Below are 22,075 nucleotides of genomic sequence, written 5' to 3' on the forward strand. Positions count from 1 at the left end.
AGAGTACCAGGACCTGATTTATACTGTATGCTGCACCAGAAAATGTAGTTTCATTAATGACACCTGTCAGACTGCCTGAGTTCAGGTAAGAAGGTAACTACAGCTTCATTTTGCCCCTTTCTATAGAAGGAAAAGTCTTTAGAAAAAGTTGGGGGGAAAACAATGGGGACAGAAAGTCTTTATAGTCTTCTCTTTTCTCTCAAGAGAACCAATATGGTATTTCCATGTATGTTTCAGTGGGGAAACGCTACACCACCTGAATTCCCTGAAAGGTGCATTCATTGCCTCCTAAGGTGGTACTGAACACCTTGGAAACATCTCATTTCTACATTGCTATCTGAAAAAGAGATTTGTGAGAAAGCTCGAAAATGCCTGGCCCAATACAAAACCCAGATAAAGGAGCCCAGTTAGAAGACTGCAAACAGGCTAACACAGCCGTCCATGTGCGGCTGAGGAATCATGGTAAGAAGCTCAAAGCAAGAATTCTGTCAGTATTCTGGTTGCACACACAAAAATAACCTTCTTGCTCAGGTTTCCAAGACATGGGCACGTGTTTAGGGCGAGTAGAGTTAGTTCCGAGTCTGAGCTGGCCTTTCTATTTTGAAATATAATAGAAATACACCACTGTCTGCCAGCTGCTTCTTCAGATTTGGGTGGGCTGGCTCTGGACACAGGAAATAAGGTGGTGGTGACTCAGGAGAGCAAGGGTTTTTTCCCTTTACTCCTGACTTTAGTGAGGAATGTTGAACAGTTTTTAAAAACACCGTTCTGAGGAAGCCCCTTCCTTAGGTTATGTATATCAAATCCACATCATTTACAATTTTGAAGTTTCTTTTAGCAGTGCTATTCTTTCAAAATAGGATTTTCCTATGAGAACCTAGTGATTTCCACGATGGAAAAAAAAGAAAACAAAATTTAGGAGGCTTACCCCAGCCAATGATGCAGAATTTCAGTATGTATCGGCGAATGTAAGTGTTAAATACTTTAACCAGGGCAATGTACATATGAATTGCTTCTAGCCCCATCCAGGTAAAGGTAGCTAGAAGGAAGAAATGCAGCAGGGCTGCAATGGCCGTGCAAAGTCCATCCACATGAAACGAGGTGATCCAGCCGTCCAGGAGGAAGAGGAGATTCAGGAACAGCAGGGCTGTACTCAGGTTCATCAAGATTTTGGAGGGATAATCCCTTCGTAATTTTCTAAAAAAAGGACAAAAGAAAGATATATGAGAATAATATTGTAAATAAATCTTTTAAGCACAGGCAGTAAATTCGTATCTTATACAGCTCTGCAATAGCCTAGGCAGTACCATCTTTATGACATGGTTCCACTAGGAGGAGGGCTAAAGATATAGGAGTATTTGGCAAATTATAAAGACTTTTTTAAATACTAATTTTATTTCAAAACTGTTTCCAAAATTTCTAATTGGTTACAACAGATTGATTTTTTTAATCCAGGAAAAATTTTAGATTTATAAAAAATGATATTTTTGTTAAAAAACAATTTCCCTAAAATTTGTTGATGTTTCTTGATTTTTAATAAGGTCAGGATCCTTTTTTAAAAAAAATTTCCTGTTTCAAAACCAATCTTATAAGATTTGTGAAGCAAATGTTTTCATCTTTTAACATGTAGAAAGCATTTCATACAATTGTTATTTACTTAAAGGCTAATCATCTCTAACAGGCTTAAATACATTTTATCAATAGAAATATAGTAACTATAAATTAAGATTCTAAAGGTGGGAAATTCGTGATATAGCTTATAAGAAATCTGAACATTAAAACTGAACCACCGTACGTGATTCACAAAGTGTATATGTGTTTTTAAAAGCTGAGGCAATTCTGTTATTCACATTCTGGGACAGTTAGCTCTGGATTTGGCAGATAGAAAAAAAAAATACTTACTCAAAAGCAACATATGTCAGGAGGGTAGCTGCTGAAAAAATAGCAGATATTCCACACCCAATATTGGTAATGAAGGTGAGAACTTTAGTGTTTTTTCCATCCAACTGTGAGGCAGTTCCTTGAAGGTCCTACCAAAAACATGAGAAGCAGTTGTAAGAATCTCTCTTTTCATGAGAACGGTGTTTTGTTTTATTAGAAAGTTCACTGATAGCACTTAGAATCTCAGCTCAATCTTAGGGGCTAAAAACAACAGTGTGAATCAGGACATGCGTACCTCGTTTCACTGTGCTTCCCTTCACTGTACTTCGCAGATACTGCATCTTTTGCAAACTGAAGGTTTGTGGCAACTCTGAGTTGAGCCATTTTTCTAACAGCATTTGCTCACTTTGGGTCTCTGTGTCATACTTTGGTAATTTTCACAATGTTTCAAACTTTTTCATTATTATTATATTTGTTATGGTGACCTGTGATCAGTGATCTTTGATGTTACTGCTATGATTCACTGAAGCTCAGATGACGGTTAGCATTTTTTAGAGCAATAAAAATTTTTTAATTAAGGTATCTACGTTGTTTTTTTAGAGATAATGCTATTGCACATTAACAGACTATAGTATAGTATAAACATAACTTTTATATGCACTGGGAAGCCCCAAAATTCGTGTGACTCATTTTCTCTCAATATTTGCTTTATTGCAGTGGTCTGGAACTGAACCCACAATAAAATCTTTGAGGTATGCCTGTACTGGAATTTCCGTTTATTGCACTCTTGTGGATCACTCCATGAAACAAAAATGTAGCATTATTTGAGAGAGTTGCACATGTTTTTTTTATCATTACCCTGTTACCCAAGCTCTTTGCACACCAGTATAACTGGAAGAGCAAAACCACTGGGGGCCTAACAAACTGGAGAGGAGGTCATTATCTTGCATAATAAATGACCAGACCCTTCCTATCATTTGCAAGGCTGGGGACACAAGTGAAAATGGAGGCCACCGTGGCCCACGTGACCAAGCCTTTAGGTGGGCCCTGGGTTCTTTGATTGGTAGGGAGGGGCTCAGCCGAGACAGCCAGAGGCTGGTGCTGGTGTGCGGCTGCCCGGTCAGGGAATAGCGCTGAGGCTCTTACTGTGGTCATTTCAGAACTACGTATGTATCAGGTGGGGTGGTCTGTTTTGTTTTTTTTTTTTTTCATAAATAAGAAGCCACCAAGAGTTTGGGGGTCATAGTTTTTTGATACCTATAGACCTGAAAGGGTGCCACTTAAAAGTGTTAGGGGTTGTTGTGAGGGGGAAGAAGTAAACATTTTCTAGCATGTGAATACGAAGCCTTAATTTTAATTTCACTGTGCAGAGGGAGGCAGGCTTGCAAAGTCCAGGCCTGGTAGGAAAATCTTTCTTTTCTTCCTTAAATGTAGAATTGGGTTAGGGATAAATCTTGAATGAAGACCAACCACTCAAGCCTTGGTTGCAGGAGAAAGGCATCTCCATTATGCAGCTGTTTGAAAACAGAGCCTTCTTGGAGAAGGGACATATTCCAAAAGGAATATCTGGTTTAAACTTTTAAGGTCTTAAACTATGAAAAAAAGTTTGTGTTATAAGTTTTCATTCTATAATGTTAACTTTCTTTACTTTTCACCAAAATGTCAATAAAATCCGCTACTGACACAAAGACCTCCATATCTGTATGAGTGTATGTGTGTGAAATCATGAGATGGGGCTCAGTTCCAGGTTTGGCTGAGGAGCAGGTAACAGGTTCTCTGTAACACCAAGAAATGCACAAAGTGATCGAATTTATTTAGTGGGAGCAGAGACTCAGGTCAGAGAGGACCGTCCCTATCCTCCTCTCCCAGGAATCCCTCAAAACACTGGGAGGAAGTGGGACTCCCACGGCACACGGGATGGGGTTTGAGTCAGTGCCACTTGACTCACTGGTAGCTTTTACCCCGACCAAAATTTTGGTTACTCCAGGATTTGGTGAGGTCAGAGAAATATCTTGGGAACCTCCAAAGGACCTGTCATTACCTCTTGAAAAACCTATGGCTCCCATTTAGATGAGGCAGTATACTTGCAAGTCACAATTAAAGCCACAATTTAAAATGTAAATTGAAAAAAATAATGCTGCTCACGGTTATACATTTACACACAGTTCTCATGCTGTTTTATACTTTTAGAGAATGAAGAATATGAAAATATTTATTCCTCTGATTCAGCCAACATGAGAATGTACTAATGTTAAAAACAAGAAAATCAGTTTTACTACAAATAAATGTAGCAGAGGATATGAAATTTTTCATACATTTGTAGATTAGAAGATATAATTATGAATCTGGGGTATGTTTTTAAATTTCTCATATGGTGAATGTGTCATGGGGCAAGGTGGACTCTGGGAATATCTTACACAAGTGAATACAGAGTTTATACATCAAGAAGGACTCTTAACAAGGTTGTGGTGGTCTGGAAAAGCTGAAAGGATATGGGCATATCACCAGAAAAGATAAATTCTGGGAAGTTTTTCTTCCAGAAGTTTAGAATCTTATAAAAGCAGCCGAAGTGGAATATGGAAAAGTAGCACTGAAAAATGCACATATCCATATACATGTAAAACTAATTATTTAATCAAATGACAACAGAAAAAGTAATATATAATTACACATTCATAACAAAATTTAAACAATATTTGGAAAAACTAACCATTCAAAGTAACAGGAAGCCAGACTTTGGTTACTTATAGGTCATCTCTGAATAGTGACTGTTACTGTTATCTATTTATCTAATATTAGACTTAAGATACACACAATCATGCTCAAACACACATGCAGTTGAAATTCAATGAATTCAATGAATTACGCTAAAGCTTACATACCTGAAAGATTAATGATGCAAAAGAAGCGTTTTATGAAAGAATGATGCTGTCACTTTTCAGAAAAAAGAGAACATGGAAGAAAACTGAGGGTTTTATTTTTAATTACTTAGGGAAAACATGCTATAGTTTAATTGTTCATTTTCATGGTCTGGCAGTAAATGAAAGCATTTATATTTTGGGAAAGTTAAGTTATTTTTTATGACTGTCCTCTTTTTTTTCCCCCAGCTTTATTGATATATAATTGGTAAAGAAACAATTGCACATAATTAATGTATACAATTTGGTGAGTTTGAACTTATGTATACACTTGTGTTAACATCACCACAATCCAGGTTATAAACATATCCATCGCCTCCACAAGTTTCCTGTGTTCCTTTTTCATTTCTTTTGTTTCTGAGGTAAGAACACTTAACATGAAATCTACCCTCCTAACAAATTTTTAAGTCTACAATACTGTATTATTAACTATTTTATATAGCAGATCTCTGGAACTTACTCCCCTTGTATAACTGTAACTTTATATACTCATTAAACAACTCCCCATGTATCCCTCCCCCCATCCCCTGGTAACCATCGTTCTATTGTCTACTTCTATACCTCTGACTATTTTAGATGCCTCAAATAAGAGGAATCACGCAGTTTTTGTATGACTGTCCTCTTTTTAAATGACTTGGTCTTATCCCTCAGAGCTTTAAGGACTGGATTGTCAGGAAAATTACAACGCGCACGGTTGCTATATGACAATGGCCATTTACATAGGCCAGGCAGATCCATGAGCCAATCACTGCATCCCACAGTTCCTCGCTGCTTCCTTCCGGTCCCACAGGAAGTAGGCAATAAGATTTAAGGGACGGGATAAACATATCTTGATGTCTGTGATTTGAATTTGAAAAGCTTTACTGCCTTGGTACACATTACTCCCATCTCCAACTAAAAAACAAATTTGATTTGATCCCGTTTATGGAAACTATACAGAAACAATGGCTCTGTTATGATCTGGAGGGTGTACTTTGCACCAGAAAAGTGTCTGCAGAAACACAAGCATATCAGGTTATAAGGTAAAGGTGTAAGTCTGTGGATGAAGTCACACAAGTTGCTGGTTGTCAGGTGGCTCTTGAAAATTTGGTGGGCTGAAAAAAACATATCAATGCAATCTAATTTCTGCTTAAAACTGTTGGGCAGGCTGGCTAATGAGATAAAACTAGGGCCAAGGGAAAGAAGGCAGGAAGAAAGAAAGGAAAGAATGACATGAAGGCCTAGTAGTGAGTGAAACGTAACACCCATCATCTCCATTGCAGGCCTGAAGCCTCCGTGCTATCCTAGTCACTAGTCTAGCCTAACAGGCTGGGATCTCTAGAGAGGGATTGCAGTCATTTGGGGGTAACAATTGGATCACCAAGCACAGTACCTGGTACAAAGTAACATTCAAACATACAAGTGATAACATATTAAAGAAAGACAATTTTTGATGAAATTTTTCACAGCACCCTTCCACATTAGTAAAACCCAACATTTTCTTCCTCTTTAACTTTTCTGTCTCTCCCTCCCTCCCTCTCTCTCCATCTCCCTAACTCTGTTTCTCTCTTTATTCAAGGGTTTCATGGTGATTTTCTTGTTTCTGGGATTATTTATCATTACTGTTAAAGCCAAAGGAAAAAAACAGTAAGATTCTTCTCTATACTTATCTTGCACTTTTTAAATATATGATCTCTCTCAACAGATTCTTCATCAAGAATCAAGATTCAGGATACAGATGAAAATTATCAGGAAAAAAATTCCCCAAACACGTAATCTAAAAAGGTTGACTCACAAAAAGAAATATGCCTTCCAAAATTATGTCATTTCAAAATGTGTTTAGATGTTCCTCCCCTACCATCAGAATCCCAAAGTGGGTCAGGTGGTTACACAGGCAGACCGTCTCGTTGGCTTCTGAATCTTTGTGTGCGACACATCCTGAAGTGTTCCAAAATCCAGAGCCTTCTGTAGGAGGAAGTCAACAAACAGTGTGAAAATAACAGCAGGTCAGTTTCTTCTCTGTAATGGATGAGCTTTCCCTTGGGGAAATATGCCTCAGACTCTTCTGCTTTGCAGTTTATCTGTAAAATGGATACTATCTTGAAAGCTGCTAATACCCAGAATAATTTCGATTCCTGGGATCATAGAATGTTAGTGCTAGGTGGGCAGTCAGAGATTAGGTGTTGGTTTTCAACTGTGTTCTACTGAAGTGCTTCAGGGGTCTGCAAAAAATTCAATTTTTACATTTTAATATACTTTAATTTTTAACATGTATTTTACTTAAGTATATTTATAGACATATTTATTTAATAGATTATATGTAATATAAATATATATTTAACATAATTATAACATATATATGTTATAATTATATTTATATGTTATATAATTATAACATAATATAAATATATATTTAACATAATTAATATATGAATTGATATATAATTTATTGATTTAATATATTTTAAAGTCAACTTCCATAAAAAGAATATCCCTTTTCAAATATGTTATATACTAACAAAGTCTCTAGAAATCAGCACAATTTTTTACCCCTTTGGTCAATCTATATCTCTGTGAAGGCATGAGAACAAAGAAGGTCAGCTTCCTTGGAACATGCTATTATGTACAAAGCAGTCATGCACAGAGACAACTTACTATAAATGCCTTTAACACATCTTATCTGACTTTTACGGTATGCTGTGGAATATGAACAACTCATATATTTGAAGAGTATTTTAAGACTACAAGGTGATATCATTTTTAACTATGTAGCTAGTAAATCAGGATCTTCTCAAAACTGCAACTAGAAACCAAACAACAACAAAAACTTCCCAGCTAAGATAGAAGTATCAAAAAAAGAGGTTTGGGACACCTTCAGGCTACAGTTCTGAGGAGCAGCCTGCACTGGCGCTTGTTTGATTGGGCAACCATAATCCCACTGGGGAACCCCAAGGGAAGGTGACCCTTATAGGGCAGAGGTGGGCGGTTTCGTCACTTCCCTTCCCTTCACAGACATCTCCACACTTCACACCTAGTGATTACCCCTTAATTCTGCCTTTCTCCCTTGACTGTCAAATGTCATTCTGGAGGCAGTTCAATTCTTTCAAGTAACATGTATCCATTATAACCATTCCTATAGTTACAATCCTCTAACACCATCTCCCCCCATAATCTGTGGTCTGGAAGCTGGATTTTAAATTGCAGGCCTTGTGCACATCAAATACTCTCCCCAGAAGTGTCCTAGAAGAATGTGATCAAATGTATATTGACATTCATCTAAAAGTAGCAATAAAAATGTATGCTATAGTTTATAAATAACTGAAATCAGAGGTGGTTTGTTTAAAAAAAAAGTCGCCTGCCTATTTCTTCTTGCAATGAATAAAAAGTTACAGAAATTAGAATTCACTTCCCAAGCTACCTAAACTAAATTTTGCAGCTCAGTTGCCCTCACACTTACATTGTGACTCACTCTAATTTGGGATGGAATTAAAGAAAACGGGGGTGTCTAACAATGTTGAAAATTCAGTTGTTATTAAGACAGCCAATATTTTAAAACTTACCGTTTTTGTTCAGATCCCAGAAGGCACAGATGGGATGAGGCACTGCCTATATTAACATAAGAACAAACATGTGAAATTGTGTTTAAAATAAATAAAAAATCATACAATTTGAACATGGGAAAAGAGTAAAAATGCTAAGGTTTTCACAAAGAAATAGGTCATAATTAGTCACGGCAATATGACCAAAGAATGGCAGGCAGTTTAGGGGTTTGCTCTCACAGACTTCAAATGGAAATCAACTATAACTCCAGAGGAATCAGGTTACCATTTATCTGCAGGTTACTAATTATGTCTCATCAAAAAGTGCAATTCTCAGCATTTAGCAAGGCTCTTTACACTAAAATTTCACTTCATCTTCAAAACTCTCCTTTATGACTAGGTATATGCCCAAAAGAACTGAAAGCAGGGACTCAAACAGATATTTGTACAACCATGCTCACAGCAGCATTATTCACAATAGCCAAAAGGTGGAAACAGCCAAAGTACCCATCAATGAATGAATGGATAAACAAAATGTGTGCGTGTGTGTGTGAGTGTGTGTGTGTGTGTGTGTGTGTGTATATGTGTATGCAATGGAATATTATCCAGGCTTAAAAAGGAAGGAAATTCTGACATATGTTATAATATGGATGGAACTTGAAAATACCAAGTGAACTAAGCCAGTCACAAAAGGACAAATACTGTATGATTCCACTTATATGAGATACCAGAGTAGTCAAATTCATGGAGACAGTAGAATGGCAGTTTCCAGGGGTTGTGGGAGGGGCGATGGGAGTTGTTGTTTCATGGGGACATAGTTTCAGTTGGGGAAGATGAATAAGTTCTGGAGATGGATGTAGTGATGGTTGCAGAACAACGTGAATGTATTTAATTCCACAGAACTATACACTTAAAAATGGTTAAAATAGTAAATTTTATGTTATGTATATTTTACCACAATAAAAAATTTTTTATAGATGAAGGAGCTGAAACAAAGGAGGCCAAAGGGTAGAACAGGGAAGTCTCAGAGGTTTCGTGACAAAGCAGGGCTAATTCTTAGAGGACTTCAGTTCCAAGCCTTAGTCCTTATCAGCCAGCTCACTTCCCGCCTGCCTTCCTGCCTGCCTAATGGTCAAATCATGACTGGGACCCTCTATAAATCAGGGGAAAACTGTGGTTGGGCCATTTAAGACAATAAGAACCCCACACAATTTTATCAAATAAACAGATGACAGCAAGGGTAATGAAGCAAAAAAAAAGCACAACATTTGCCAAGATTTTAGGCAACTGCTAAGCTCTCAAAAAATGTCAACTCTCTCCTGTTTCTCCCATTTTCCTTCTGCTTTCCTAGTTTCAGTAATCTCTGACTTTAAAAAGACAACCAAAACCTTTAATGACACAACTGTGCAATGCATCTACATCTAAGTTAGCTGAAGTAATTATACATTGTTTCTCAAAAGGTGTGACTCTTTCCTTCACTCTTACTCTCCTTCAGATGACTGAATCCTAGACAAGACTAACTCCCCCCATCCCACCCCTGCCCTGCCACCACTGTTCACCACGACATTACGGCACTACCTGACCAGCTGGTCTTGCCTTTGTGGAAAATTGCCCCCTGCAAAAAAAGTACTAGTTACTTCTAATCATATATTTTAAAAAAGGCCCCACCATTCTATCAAACAGTCTGCCTCTGTTCCATGGCTAGTTGCAGCTTTTCCTTACCTGAGTCCTTGCATGTTTGATTTTAATTTGAACAGGATCCTTCAGATCCTGGATCGTAATGTTTCCAATACTGCATGCCATCACATAACTCACTAAGGTGCCTTTCTTGGTTCCTACATCCTTTTAAAGAAAAAAAAAATTGTGTATTAGTCAGAAGTACACACTTTTATTTTATTTTGGTGCTCCAAAATAAGCGATCTGTCAGCACTTTTTACACTTAAGATCTTCAGTTATAGAACATCCTGTTTATAAGATCAAATTGCTAGCTTTCCTGAAAGAGCTCTGCTATTTCCCTTATTATAATAAATACGTTGAGGGAACAGTATGAGCCAATGCTGTAAGGCGATGTTCATAAAACATCATTCTTCACTGTTGTGGCTGATGCCAGCCAGTTAAAATCTGAAACAATGCAAACCCACAAATAATACACACTCATAAAAAGCTATGAAATAATTAGATCATTTCCCTATCCTAAAAAATAAATGAAGTTGTTTTCCTTTAGAGAAGTACCAAGGAAATACGGTGTGAAAAATAAAAATCAATTCATCTTTCATGTCCATGACAACAGTCTGAGTGTTTACTAACGTAAACCTAAATGTAATTCTACTGGATTAAAGCCCCACCAGAAATTTTACCATCTCTGACTACACACTTATCGGCATCTGTAGCTTCCACTTCAAAGATAAGGATGTCAGGAAATCAAATTAGTGAATCTGTGCTGCAAAATGACTGGGACCAGTAGACTGTTTCTCCAGCAAGATCATCACCACTTTCTCCTTCCCTTTGTGTTTCCTGTTGAACCTCCTGAATTTCTCTATCACATCTTATAAATCAGCTGTTTTGGAATAACTACAGGATTCCTTAAATGCTACCTAGTTCTCAGCATCCAGAATATAGGTTTTTTATTACATTTGTGTGGTCTCTCTCAATAAAGTGGCTATGGCTTGGGGATACCCAGACTTTACTTTAAAAATACTCTTATGCTGTTTCCTGTGTGAGGGGAGTACCATAGAACCCTTACATTTTTTTCACTCTGCTATAAATTTACTTTAAAAAACAAACATATGTTTCCTAATAATGTCGCTGATTGGGAGATGCCAAAGGAGAAAGAAATGATCGCGTGAGAAGATGAGACTCAAAATGAAACTGTGACAGATTCTTACAAAGCTAAGACTTTGCCCAACTCCTCCGGCTGGGCTCCACCTCTCCTCTCAATGGCCCCCTCCCCCCCCATTCACATCATCTAACACCTACTACATTTTTTGTATTATTATTATTATTATTATTATTTTGGCTGCATTGTACAGCATGCAGGATCTTAGTTTTCCAACCAGGGAAACCTCTGCCCCTTGCAGTGGAAGCACAGAGTCTTAACCACTGGACAGCCAGGGAAGTCCTCTGGCATTATTTTTAAAGGCGACATTGTTACAAGCCTCAAATAACTTTAACAAATGCAGTTTTACGTGTTTGTATCTATTAAATCCTTCAGAGCAATTGCATGTAATTACGTTCTTAATCTACTCAAAATTTTTATATAGCTTGTTCTTAAAGCATTTGCTGCTAACATTTTAAAATTTTTGAGTTAATGACTGTAAATGATTCCATGGTCCTCCTTTTACTTCCCTGTAGCCTCCTTTGCCATTCCTCTAAACATGACGTATGGCACAAGTCTATTAAAAACATTTCTACTGGCTTTGAAACTTGCAGTTCTCTCTTACGTAAGTCACACTGCTTGATATACACAGGTATCTTCAGTTTAATAGGTAACTTTTATTGAAAGGGCTCTGTGAAACTGCTCAGAACGAGTTGTACTTTCAAAGGCAACCAGAGGTCACCAGTGTTTGCTGGCAGGGGACTTTCTAGTATCTGGAAATGATGCCAATAAAAATGATAATATGTGCTCAGCACAATGCCACCCTACTCAGGGGATGTGGGAAGGCCGAAGGCCATTTGAAATACTAATGGGAAAACTGATTAAAGCCAAGAATGCTGCTCATTATGTAAACAGTGCTTCCTGCTGAATTAAAAAAAAAAATCTTTCCTTTGGCACACAATTTCTTTAACTCTGAAGATCTAAATTGCTGGAGAGCATAAAATACTTAACAAAAGAAATAATAAATAATAATTTCTCCACAAATTCCATTTCTAATTGTATCATGCAAGTCTTAATCTGATTTATTTAAAAACCTTAAACGAACACATCCTATTAATAAGCATATAATTATCTAAAATAAAATATTTAAACAGTTATGTTAAAATTTTTCAGTTTTGAAAATACAGTAGATTAATTTTTCTATACCTCTTGATATATTTTCAAGAAATCTGAACTTTTATCTTTCCTTTTGAGCAATGAAACTCAATTTACAATTGAAAAATAATAATTTAATGAACTCTTACCTGGAAAAGTCCAGTTTTATTGAAGAAAGTAAACTGTGCCCTTTTAACTAATACAGAATCTTCTTCACTCAGGTTCTCAAGTAAGTTTGGAGGCAAAATTACAGAAGCCAATGGATCCATTTGTCCACTCCCAAAATCCATCTGTCATATACACAGAGTATGTCAAGTGAATACTCATATTTAAATTGCAGTAATAACTTTACTCCACAGGAGAGCAACTGCCAGCATCAACTTGGCCAGGACCAGGGCTCCCCTTTACCTCCACCAGAGTCACTGCCCTCAAGGCTGAATCCCTTACAGACAAAGGCCTGGATCTCATTCGCGTTTTGCAAATGGGGCAAAATGGGATATGCACCGACTTTAACTAAACACAAACTGAGAAATCTATAAATCAGTTGCCATTTTCAAGTATAAGAATTAGATTTACACTTAATAGATTTTGTGCTTTTCTCAAAACACACTACCAGAAAAATAACTACCAGAAAAAAAAAAAAAAAAAAGCGAGTTAATTTGTTTGATTGCTGAGAATGAGTATCTTTGCATAGAGGAAGCAGCTGAAGTTTTATGAACATTCTTGGGTACCATTTTTACTGAACCCAGAGATCAGGCCAAAGAGTGTTTTCCTGCAAATGGACTTGAAATGAGACGGAGGCTGACCACATTTTCACTCTTAAAATGTGAAATAGAATTACCCAAAAGAGCCTTTGGTCCAAAGTAGAAAAATAAGTTCTTCCTTATATCCAGATTTTTAAAAATATTCTATCTTGGTTTATCTCCACAGTTAAGAAGCATTAAATGCCACTTATGTGTTCTCCCACGTCAAGGGTGATGCTTCAATCATTTCATTTGCCCACGTGGCTAACACTGTCCAGCACACAGTAGGAACCTGAAAATTATTTGCTGAAGTGTCACTTGAACAGGTCAGAGAGGATCTCCATTAATCTGGCCATAGCTTTCTTGTTCAGCCTCATCATCATCTGCCATTCCTAGCCTTCTATACCATTGGTTCTCTAAGTACAATCCTCATACCAGCAGTACCAGCAATATCTGGGAACTTGTTAAAAGCGCACATTTTGGAGATCCACTCAAGATCTACTAAATTAGAATCTCTGGGAACGGGATCCAGCAATCTGTTTTGATAAGTCCTCCAGGTGATTATAATGTAGTTTGAGAACCACTGGCAAAGAGAATATACCATGCATCTTGCCACCTTTGGGTCCTTAATGTGACTTCTTTTCTGATTGAACAACTCCCCATACCCCACTCTCGATAGGGTGGCACTCACTCATAATTTAATGCTTAGTTCCACTGTCACCTCCTGTAGAGGGTAAACTGAAAGTATACCTCCTCTCTGCATCCACATGCCTTATGGTTACTGCTGCTGTTAACCTTAGCCAAACTTCGGACTAGCCTTCTACCCCTGGAACTAAGATCTCGTTGCAGTAGCAACTAGCAGATGATCAGAGATTTTAATTCTTCTAATTAATTAAAGAAACCACTGGCTTATTACCTGGAAATATGATTCATTATTGCTTGGAAGACCAATGCTAAAATTTGAAATTTCATTGGTCTCTGGGGACACAGATGATACTCCAAGAGCCAAATTCCGAGTTGTGATATTCACATGTGATGTGCTATGTAGGTCTATCTTGAAGGCCAATTCATCAATTGTTTTTAAAGCTCTAAAGAAATGACAAATAATACCACTGTTAAGTGACACATTTTAGGTACTTGCACACATGTGATTTCCTGCAGGACAAAATACAAACCAAATAAAATTGTCCTTAAACTTTTTCATCTTAACATGAATACCCACAACATTCCCCCAAACCACAATAACATCAGTTAAAACACTGAATCGTAGTGATAAATGCATCCTTAAGAGAAATACGTACTTTAAGGAAAAGCAACAATTAAGTCATCCTAAACAAATATTCTGTTTTTCATCTTTTTAGCCTTTCTTTCCTCATATGAAAAATACCCTTCCTACTTCATAACTGAGTGAGAATCAAAGGAAATATTATGATAAAAGTATTTTTTGAATTGCAAGGCCTTGTAAAAAAAGTTTGTAATTGTTATGTGCATAAGGTAAGTTAGGGAATACATTTTAACAAAGAGAAAATTTTCATCAAAGAAATTTGGTTGAAAGGAAGGAAACAGAAAAAATTAAATATCTTAACACTAACACGCTAACTGAAATAACTGGATACAAACTGAATTGTGCAAAAATAGGTATATTTCACCCTGCCCTAGGCATTTTCATTTCAGAAGTATAACAGTCACAGAGGTGTGGCAGTTCTGTGTCACAGTCTGTAGGATAGTGACCTACAGCAACCAAGTTATGCCTAAAGCATGTGAGCTGAATGTTTGCTAAATGTCCCCTTTGCAAGCAAAAAGAAGCGTCATAAATTTATATGTACATATAATAGCTTATCTTTTGAATTAACACCAGTTAACATTTTTCAGATGTCAAATGAAATACTAATTATGTCTTTCTGGGACTATTTATATTGTCTATCCAGATCAACAATCTCAATCAATTTGTAAACTATTTTCTCAGAAAACAAAAACAAAAACAAAAACAGAACTTTGAAGTTCATTCTGTGAATGATCTTGGGAAATATCAATGAATCTTCTAGAGATTTAAATTATGAAAGCTGGGCACCAAGTATTCAGATCTGTGAGAAATTATATAACAACATGTGTATCCAATAAATTTTACTCTCCAGAAGAAAACAAACAAACAAAACTTACTCAGAAGAAGACTCAAGCAAGTCTCTGTCTGGACTGGTCAAGATATTAGAAAATATATTCATTAAAGTTGAGCCAAGTGTTATATCAATGTTTTCTTCTTTATTTACAATCCTTTTGACCTGTTCTACGATGCTGGTGATATTGGCTGAGTTTAATGTCTGCCCATCACCAGTTAAATTTAAAATCTGATTGGCAACTTCATTTGCTTCACCTAAAAAATGGCAGAAGAACAACATACAGTTTTACCTGTGTATTATGAGCATTTCCAGGAATCCAAAACATAGTATGGTATTTCACTTCATAGTAAAGCAGCAAATCAGGTTTCCTGTGTGTACCCCTTACCACAATTTTAACAGGACAACAGTATTTCTTTATACTCAGAAACTAATTTCTCTCTTTAGTAAGACACAAATTGTGCTTTTAAGCAGCTTAGGTAAATAACTTGGAGGGACCAATATTCACAAATGGTTCTAAGAGAGATACCCCCAGAATCACTAAATAAGTATATATTTGCTGCTTAAAAAAAATATAGAACTATAAAACATTGATACAAATTTCAATTTATATATTCTCTTCTCCAAAATTTACTTACTATTTTTAATCTCCTACAGAATGAATAGAACAGAAAGTCAGAATGAGGCAAAACAGTATTTTCTATCTTAAGTGAGTGAAGCAATCATTTGCTTAGCTTTTAATATTACAGTGGTATCACAGAACAGAAGAACATGTCTGAAGAGAATGAAAATTGTGAAGCTCGAGGTCATCTCATTTTGCCTTTGAGAACTGAAGACAAATCTCTCACTTACTTGAGCAATTGGAGATATCAGGAGGCCCCCAGTAGGCTAGAGATGTGTTGGCAGGGTCATGATGACTATAAAACAAACAAACAAAAAAGGTATTTTAAATATTTGGCATAAATGACACTATAGCTGACAAAATTACTTAATAATAAGCTTTAGAATTTCCCTTAATATCTAGGTAAGTTTCATTTGAAGATAAGACTATAATACATTGACATAAAACTCATATTAAAAGTTCTTATTGGAAAAAGAAATCAGGTGCATGCATCAGGGAAACAAAATACTAGCAATAGCCTATTGTAACCTAGGCTACATCAGGTTACTAAGGTTAAAAAGCATAGCTGGTAACGTGGATCAAGTACTGCTTTAAGAACTTTCCAGATAAAATCTCATTTTGATTTCACTTAACTCTGTAAAGCAGATTATAATCCACATTTTATAGATGAAGAAATAGACTTAGCTAAATCAAGGAATTTTCCAAGGTCTCACAGCCAGGAAGAGGTAGAGCTACAATTCAAATCCATGTCCGCAAGGCTCTGAAGCCCCTTTCTTTCCTCTCCACCACATGTCAAACCAAGCAGTGGGGGCAAAGTATTTCTATGTGGGCAGTTTCAGTGTCTGAATTTCCCTGCAAGAAAACTCTAACTGAAGAGGGGTGGAGGGTGAGGAACTAGATTTGACTTGTTATTCGGTGAATCCTCTGCAGTCAACCTGTCTGAGGTTTCCGTTCAATACTTAGGAAAAATCCACACCCTAACAGTCTCCACTAGCAGACTGCCCTAACCTGGATCTTGTCTTTATTCTCTTTACTGTCTCTTTCCCCTTCCAACAATAACCACTCCAAAAAGTTAAAAAGACTCAGAATGTCAGATGTATGCTATGAGGCTGTGAGTTTGTTCATCCACACATAAGGTGCTTTGCTCTAGAACCACCCTCTGGTTTCCAAATTGCTCCGTCTTTCTTTGGAGAAGCCTAAATTAGCATGTTGCTTGGAGAGAAAAAAAAAGGCTTTTCTTGGTAACCTACCTGTCTCGTCTTTACCTCCCATGGATTTGACATACACAGAGATTCCCGCCCTTCTTTCCAATTAATATACACTGCAGGGGAACTACGGTGCAACACCTGTAACCCTGGGAAGGTAGGTTACATGGAATTTGCTGGCAAGAGTCAGGGACTTCCCCGGGGGCACAGTGGATAAGACTCTGCACTCCCAATGCACGAGGCCCAGTTTCGATCCCTGATCAGGGAACTAGATCCCACATGCACGCCGCAACTAAGAGTTCGCATGCCGCAACTAAGGAGCCTGCCTGCCGCAACTAAGGAGCCCATCTGCCGCAACTAAGACAAGGCACAACCAAATAAATAAATAAAGTAAATAAATATTTTTTTTTAAAAAAAGAAAGTATTACCATGTCCGTGAAGCATAGAAGCCCGGCTTCCCTGGACAGGGAGCATTGTATACAGAAGGTTGGATGGCCGGCCATTTATAGCCTTTGGGGTCCTCATCATCATGACATATACCTATGCGAAAATACGAGAAATATTAACCTCTTTTTTGAAATTAGAGGTGCAAGATGAGAACAAAACAACAATGTTGGTAATTAGGTATTTATTCCATGCAATACTAAAATACTAGGTTTTTATGTTCAGAATTTGTACAAGTTTAGAAGTTATGAAAAATAAACGTTAACTACTTTTCATATTTTAAATCACATGTTACGAAACTATCAAATAAAAAAACACACTTATGCAAGTATAAACATGAAACTTACAATATCATTCTAATGTAAATCATTAGTAGATAAAATTAGTAAAACAGAGGTTTATTAAAAAAAAAAAACACTACGTAAAATGAAAACTGTCCTGAAAAATTCAAAATGTAATTTAATCTTTTTCAAAGGTGAAAGCCTATAAAATAGTGCCTCAATAGTGTTGTCATTGAGTTGCCAGCATATTTTATGGAAACATTTTCTAGCTGCTCTGAAAGCATCTTTGACCTGGACGTTTGCTGGGGGAATGACAAGAAGACGCCCGTAGGCCACACATCCCACACATACGCCTTCATCTTCAAATCATCCCACCTGTTGTTTGAAAACTCTCCAAGTGAGTTTTATGACATAAATGATTCAGATTTTACACATAAAAAATATCAAAACAAAAGCACTATATCAACAGCAACAACAAAATCTCGTATTTCAGTACTGAAAAATAGTAAGTTACACTAAGACTACTGGGAACCAGTATTGTACTCACCAACTGAACATTCAAATAACTTTCCTATTTATATTCTGAGGTTTTTTTTCCAATTGGTGGAAATTTTTCTTCATAGACCCACTTGCAGAAGAACAATAAAGTATAGAATTTAAATGAAGTGGTATAAATTACTTGTCTAAGTATGCAGAGAGAGCTGTTCAGGGATTCCTCAGCCTCTGAGGACAGAGATAAGGTTGGTTCTCATGAGGCTCCTTTGTCACGTACAAACTACCATTCGTCAAGCTCCTTCTCCGTGGAGACCCTTCTGCGTGAAAGGGCAGCGTTTGTACTCTGCTCATCCCCAAGAAGCTCTGTTTATTAAATAAGCAAGCGTTTTCCCACAGAGGCTCAGAAACTGCTGTTGTTGACGACGATAATGATGATTTGCATTCTTTAACCTCAACGAGTTCCTTATACATCCATCCCTCAGTATCCTCCAGGGACTGGTTCCAGGAAACACACCCCCCAACACACACACACACACACACACACACGATAACAAAATCCGAGGAAGCTCATGTCCCTTGTGTAAAATGGTGTAATATTTGCAATAACCTATGCACATCCTCCTGTACACTTTAAATCGTCGCTAGATTACTTATAATAACAAATACTGTGTAAAAGCTATGTAAATAGTTTTAAATATAATGTATATTTCAAGTTTTGTTTTCTGGAACTTTCTGAATTTTTTCCCCCAAATATTTTCGATCCAAGGTTGGTTGAATCTACAGATGCAGAACCCGTGGAAATGGGGGGCTGACCGTAACTGTGTATGTTGACACATTAGAGATGGGTGGTTTCTCACAGAAGCAAAGATGCCTGCTTCTTTATTTACATTGTGATTCTGGCCTCAGTCATAATCATGCTCTTAGAGGCTGAGGAATAGCTGCTTCCCCCACTTCAACCTCCTGCATGTGTGTATAAGGAAATGTGTCAAAGTTTCCCTTTCTTTTGAGCTCTACTAATATACCTAATCAACTGTCATCATAACATTAGAATGATAACTTTACTTTTTGTTATCCATATTTTGATCATTTACTTTTCTAAAATATGCCCATCAAGCCTCATTCGTTTATTTATTCAGGTATTTAAGGGCTGGGGGATATGCTGGTTGCTGGGGGGAGGTAGGAAGTGAGGGTGTTAGAAAAATAAGATGTGTTCTCAAGCCAGAGGAAATTCCTGTTTAAAGAAAATGTATATATGAACACAAACAAGTCCAGTCAAATTCAAGGGTCTTCTAATGTGTACGGTGCTCTAGGTCTGTGGACAGCTTGAAGTGGAGTCTCCAAGACAGTGATATCTATTCGTACATGATGATGTGAGAAAAGGCTTCATAGGAGAGGTGACTTTGGACTGTCCTTAATACTATATAGGTGATCATCAGGTGGGCAGTGAGAGGAGAGGAGAGAAGTGTGGGCAAAGACAGAGAAAAGAGCACTGCATGTTTGGGGAGGTGCTGGAAGCACCACACCTGTGGCTGGAGTTTAGGATGTGAATGGTGTCCAGGTGAGAACTGAATCTAGGTCCAGGATAACTCCCAGATTTCTGGCCTATTCCAGCAAAGACAGTGGTATCATTAATGGAGACAGAGAACATAAGAGATGAGGATGTTTTATAAAACAAGAAATAGTCTTTTATAAGATTTACCTCATTAGAGATCCCAAATGCACACACACACACTCTCTTTATTCCTAAAGTTGAAGCCAATTCTGGTCAAGGTTATCTTGGCATTTTGCTCATGTTCTTAGTATTTTCATAATAGGTTCCTAAAATAGGGTATAAACTTTCATCTGCCACTTTCATTCCCCTGGATTCACAGGTATCAAGGTACTATCTTTTATGCTAACCTTGTCACCCATTTGTTAACAATGTCACCAATAGGATGAATTTATCATCAGAAAAAAATAGCTTTAAATAAGCAAACACACAAAGGAAGAATATTTTTGTTGTCGTTTCAATTAAACCTGGATAGTAGTCACATAAAACACATACTATAAAAAAATTAAAGGCACTCACCCAGTCGCTTCACATTCACTCTATGTAGCCTCAAGCCCTCATCCAGGGACTCATTATTTCTTAAGAGCTTCTGCTGAATGGTTCTTCCTTCTAAATCGGGATTGTTGGTAGCATTGTAAACTAGAAGGGCCCAAATCGCCAACCTAGGAAAACAATTCAGATAGAACTGTTGTTGGCTCTATTGACCAGTTGGTTGTTTTTTGGGTGGAAAAATAGAACATTTGGATATGGTAGTAAGAGGGTGACCATAAAGTGCTGAGACTGAAGAAATATGCCAAGGCACTCAAAGACTTCTGCCACTGCACTAATTAAAATGTTAAAATAATCTCAATATGAATAGATTTTATAAGATACTGCCTGTATTATCTATCATATCACCCCATTTCTTTTGAGAAATACTTCTTTTTTTTTTAAATTACTGAGATTTTTTTTTTTAAAGATTTATTGATTGATTGATTGATTGATTGATTGCTATGTTGGGTCTTCGTTTCTGTGCGAGGGCTTTCTCTAATTGCGGCGAGCGGGGACCACTCTTCATCGCGGTGCCCGGGCCTCTATCGCGGCCTCTCTTGTTGTGGAGCACAGGCTCCAGACGCGCAGGCTCAGTAATTGTGGCTCACGGGCCCAGCTGCTCCGTGGTGTGTGGGATCTTCCCAGACCAGGGCTCGAACCCATGTCCCCTGCATTAGCAGGCAGATTCTCAACCACTGCACCACCAGGGAAACCCCGAGAAATACTTTTAAGTAATGTTTTATAGCATACATGCAAGAAAGGCCATATTTGTGGTTAATTTCACATTGTTTCTTTAAAGCAAAAACTAAAGTTTTTCAAGAAAAATTAGAATTTCAACTAATCTGATTAAACTTTTAACTTTTGAAATTATTAAGTGTTGTTTACAAATACATTGCAATTTCTCCAGAATTGTGATAAATGATTTTCTAACTCCATGAAGCATTTACTAGTACTTTGTACACTGAAAAGTTACAAAATAAGTACTTGAAATTCACTCAGTGATTGGTCAGCATGTCACTGAAGAAGTTTATAGACTGCCTGACCCTGCATGTCTTTAAAAAGAAAATACCTCTATGGGAAGCAGAGACATATCCTAAAAGCCCCACCAAAACTTTGGTTCTACAATTTGAAGTAATATAGTTTTCTGTTCAATTATAATCACAGCTGTAGTCAAGAGCAGAAATCAAAAGATGCCAAAGTGAACTCAGTAGAACTGTTTTACTATGAAGTCCTCAGTGGAGAGGCAGTAGCATATTTTATTTATGAAATTCTGTGGGTATCAGTATAAATGAAATAGAGTATTAACATATTTGTGATGCTTAAAAAAAGAAAAGTGAAATATTTGCTATTCAAAGTTAGGTGAAATTTAAAAGTAGCCCTATTTTTTCCCTAACTATCTGTGCTAATCTCAAGGACAACATACTTCACAATTCTCATAATTCACTCTGAAAAGCTATTTATCTCTAAAATCATTTACTGCTTAATGTTCGTATATGAGTCATATTTCAGGGTGAGACAAACATAGATGTGAAATATAATGGTGAATTGTGATAGCTTAATAATTTGTTCAATGGCCTATTAAAAAAAAAGTATCCCTTGATTAAATTATTGTTGGAAACTAACCTTTGCCACTCCAGTAACTGAGAATTTATAGTTGGGAATATGACCTTTAACTTCCTTTGAATATTGAGAACACAGTACAATGTGGATGGTACTGACCCAAATTCAGCAATTCAAGAATGACGGTGCGTTTTCACAGGTCTTATCTGTGTTGCTTTCCTCTCTCATCCTGGAAACTGAAACT

The 22,075-nt window shown here is 37.0% G+C and overlaps 1 protein-coding gene across 4 annotated transcripts in view; it reads right to left on the reverse strand.

Annotated features, from left to right (window-relative positions):
• Positions 1-22,075, reverse strand: part of ADGRG6 (adhesion G protein-coupled receptor G6) — a 145,783-nt gene that overhangs the window by 23,212 nt on the left and 100,496 nt on the right. For all 4 annotated transcript variants that reach the window (XM_068550807.1, XM_068550805.1, XM_068550804.1 and 1 more), the window contains exons 9-19: positions 20,260-20,402; positions 17,400-17,511; positions 15,997-16,061; positions 15,191-15,401; positions 13,947-14,118; positions 12,437-12,577; positions 10,040-10,159; positions 8,339-8,384; positions 6,637-6,743; positions 1,903-2,030; positions 929-1,197 (exon numbers count right to left, since the gene is read on the reverse strand). In XM_068550807.1, coding sequence (XP_068406908.1) covers positions 929-1,197; positions 1,903-2,030; positions 6,637-6,743; positions 8,339-8,384; positions 10,040-10,159; positions 12,437-12,577; positions 13,947-14,118; positions 15,191-15,401; positions 15,997-16,061; positions 17,400-17,511; positions 20,260-20,402 — 1,514 coding nt within the window. The remainder of the gene's footprint in view (positions 1-928; positions 1,198-1,902; positions 2,031-6,636; positions 6,744-8,338; positions 8,385-10,039; positions 10,160-12,436; positions 12,578-13,946; positions 14,119-15,190; positions 15,402-15,996; positions 16,062-17,399; positions 17,512-20,259; positions 20,403-22,075) is intronic.

The sequence above is a fragment of the Eschrichtius robustus genome, chromosome 9 (assembly GCF_028021215.1).
Source record: "Eschrichtius robustus isolate mEscRob2 chromosome 9, mEscRob2.pri, whole genome shotgun sequence".
NCBI classification, from domain to species: domain Eukaryota; kingdom Metazoa; phylum Chordata; class Mammalia; order Artiodactyla; family Eschrichtiidae; genus Eschrichtius; species Eschrichtius robustus.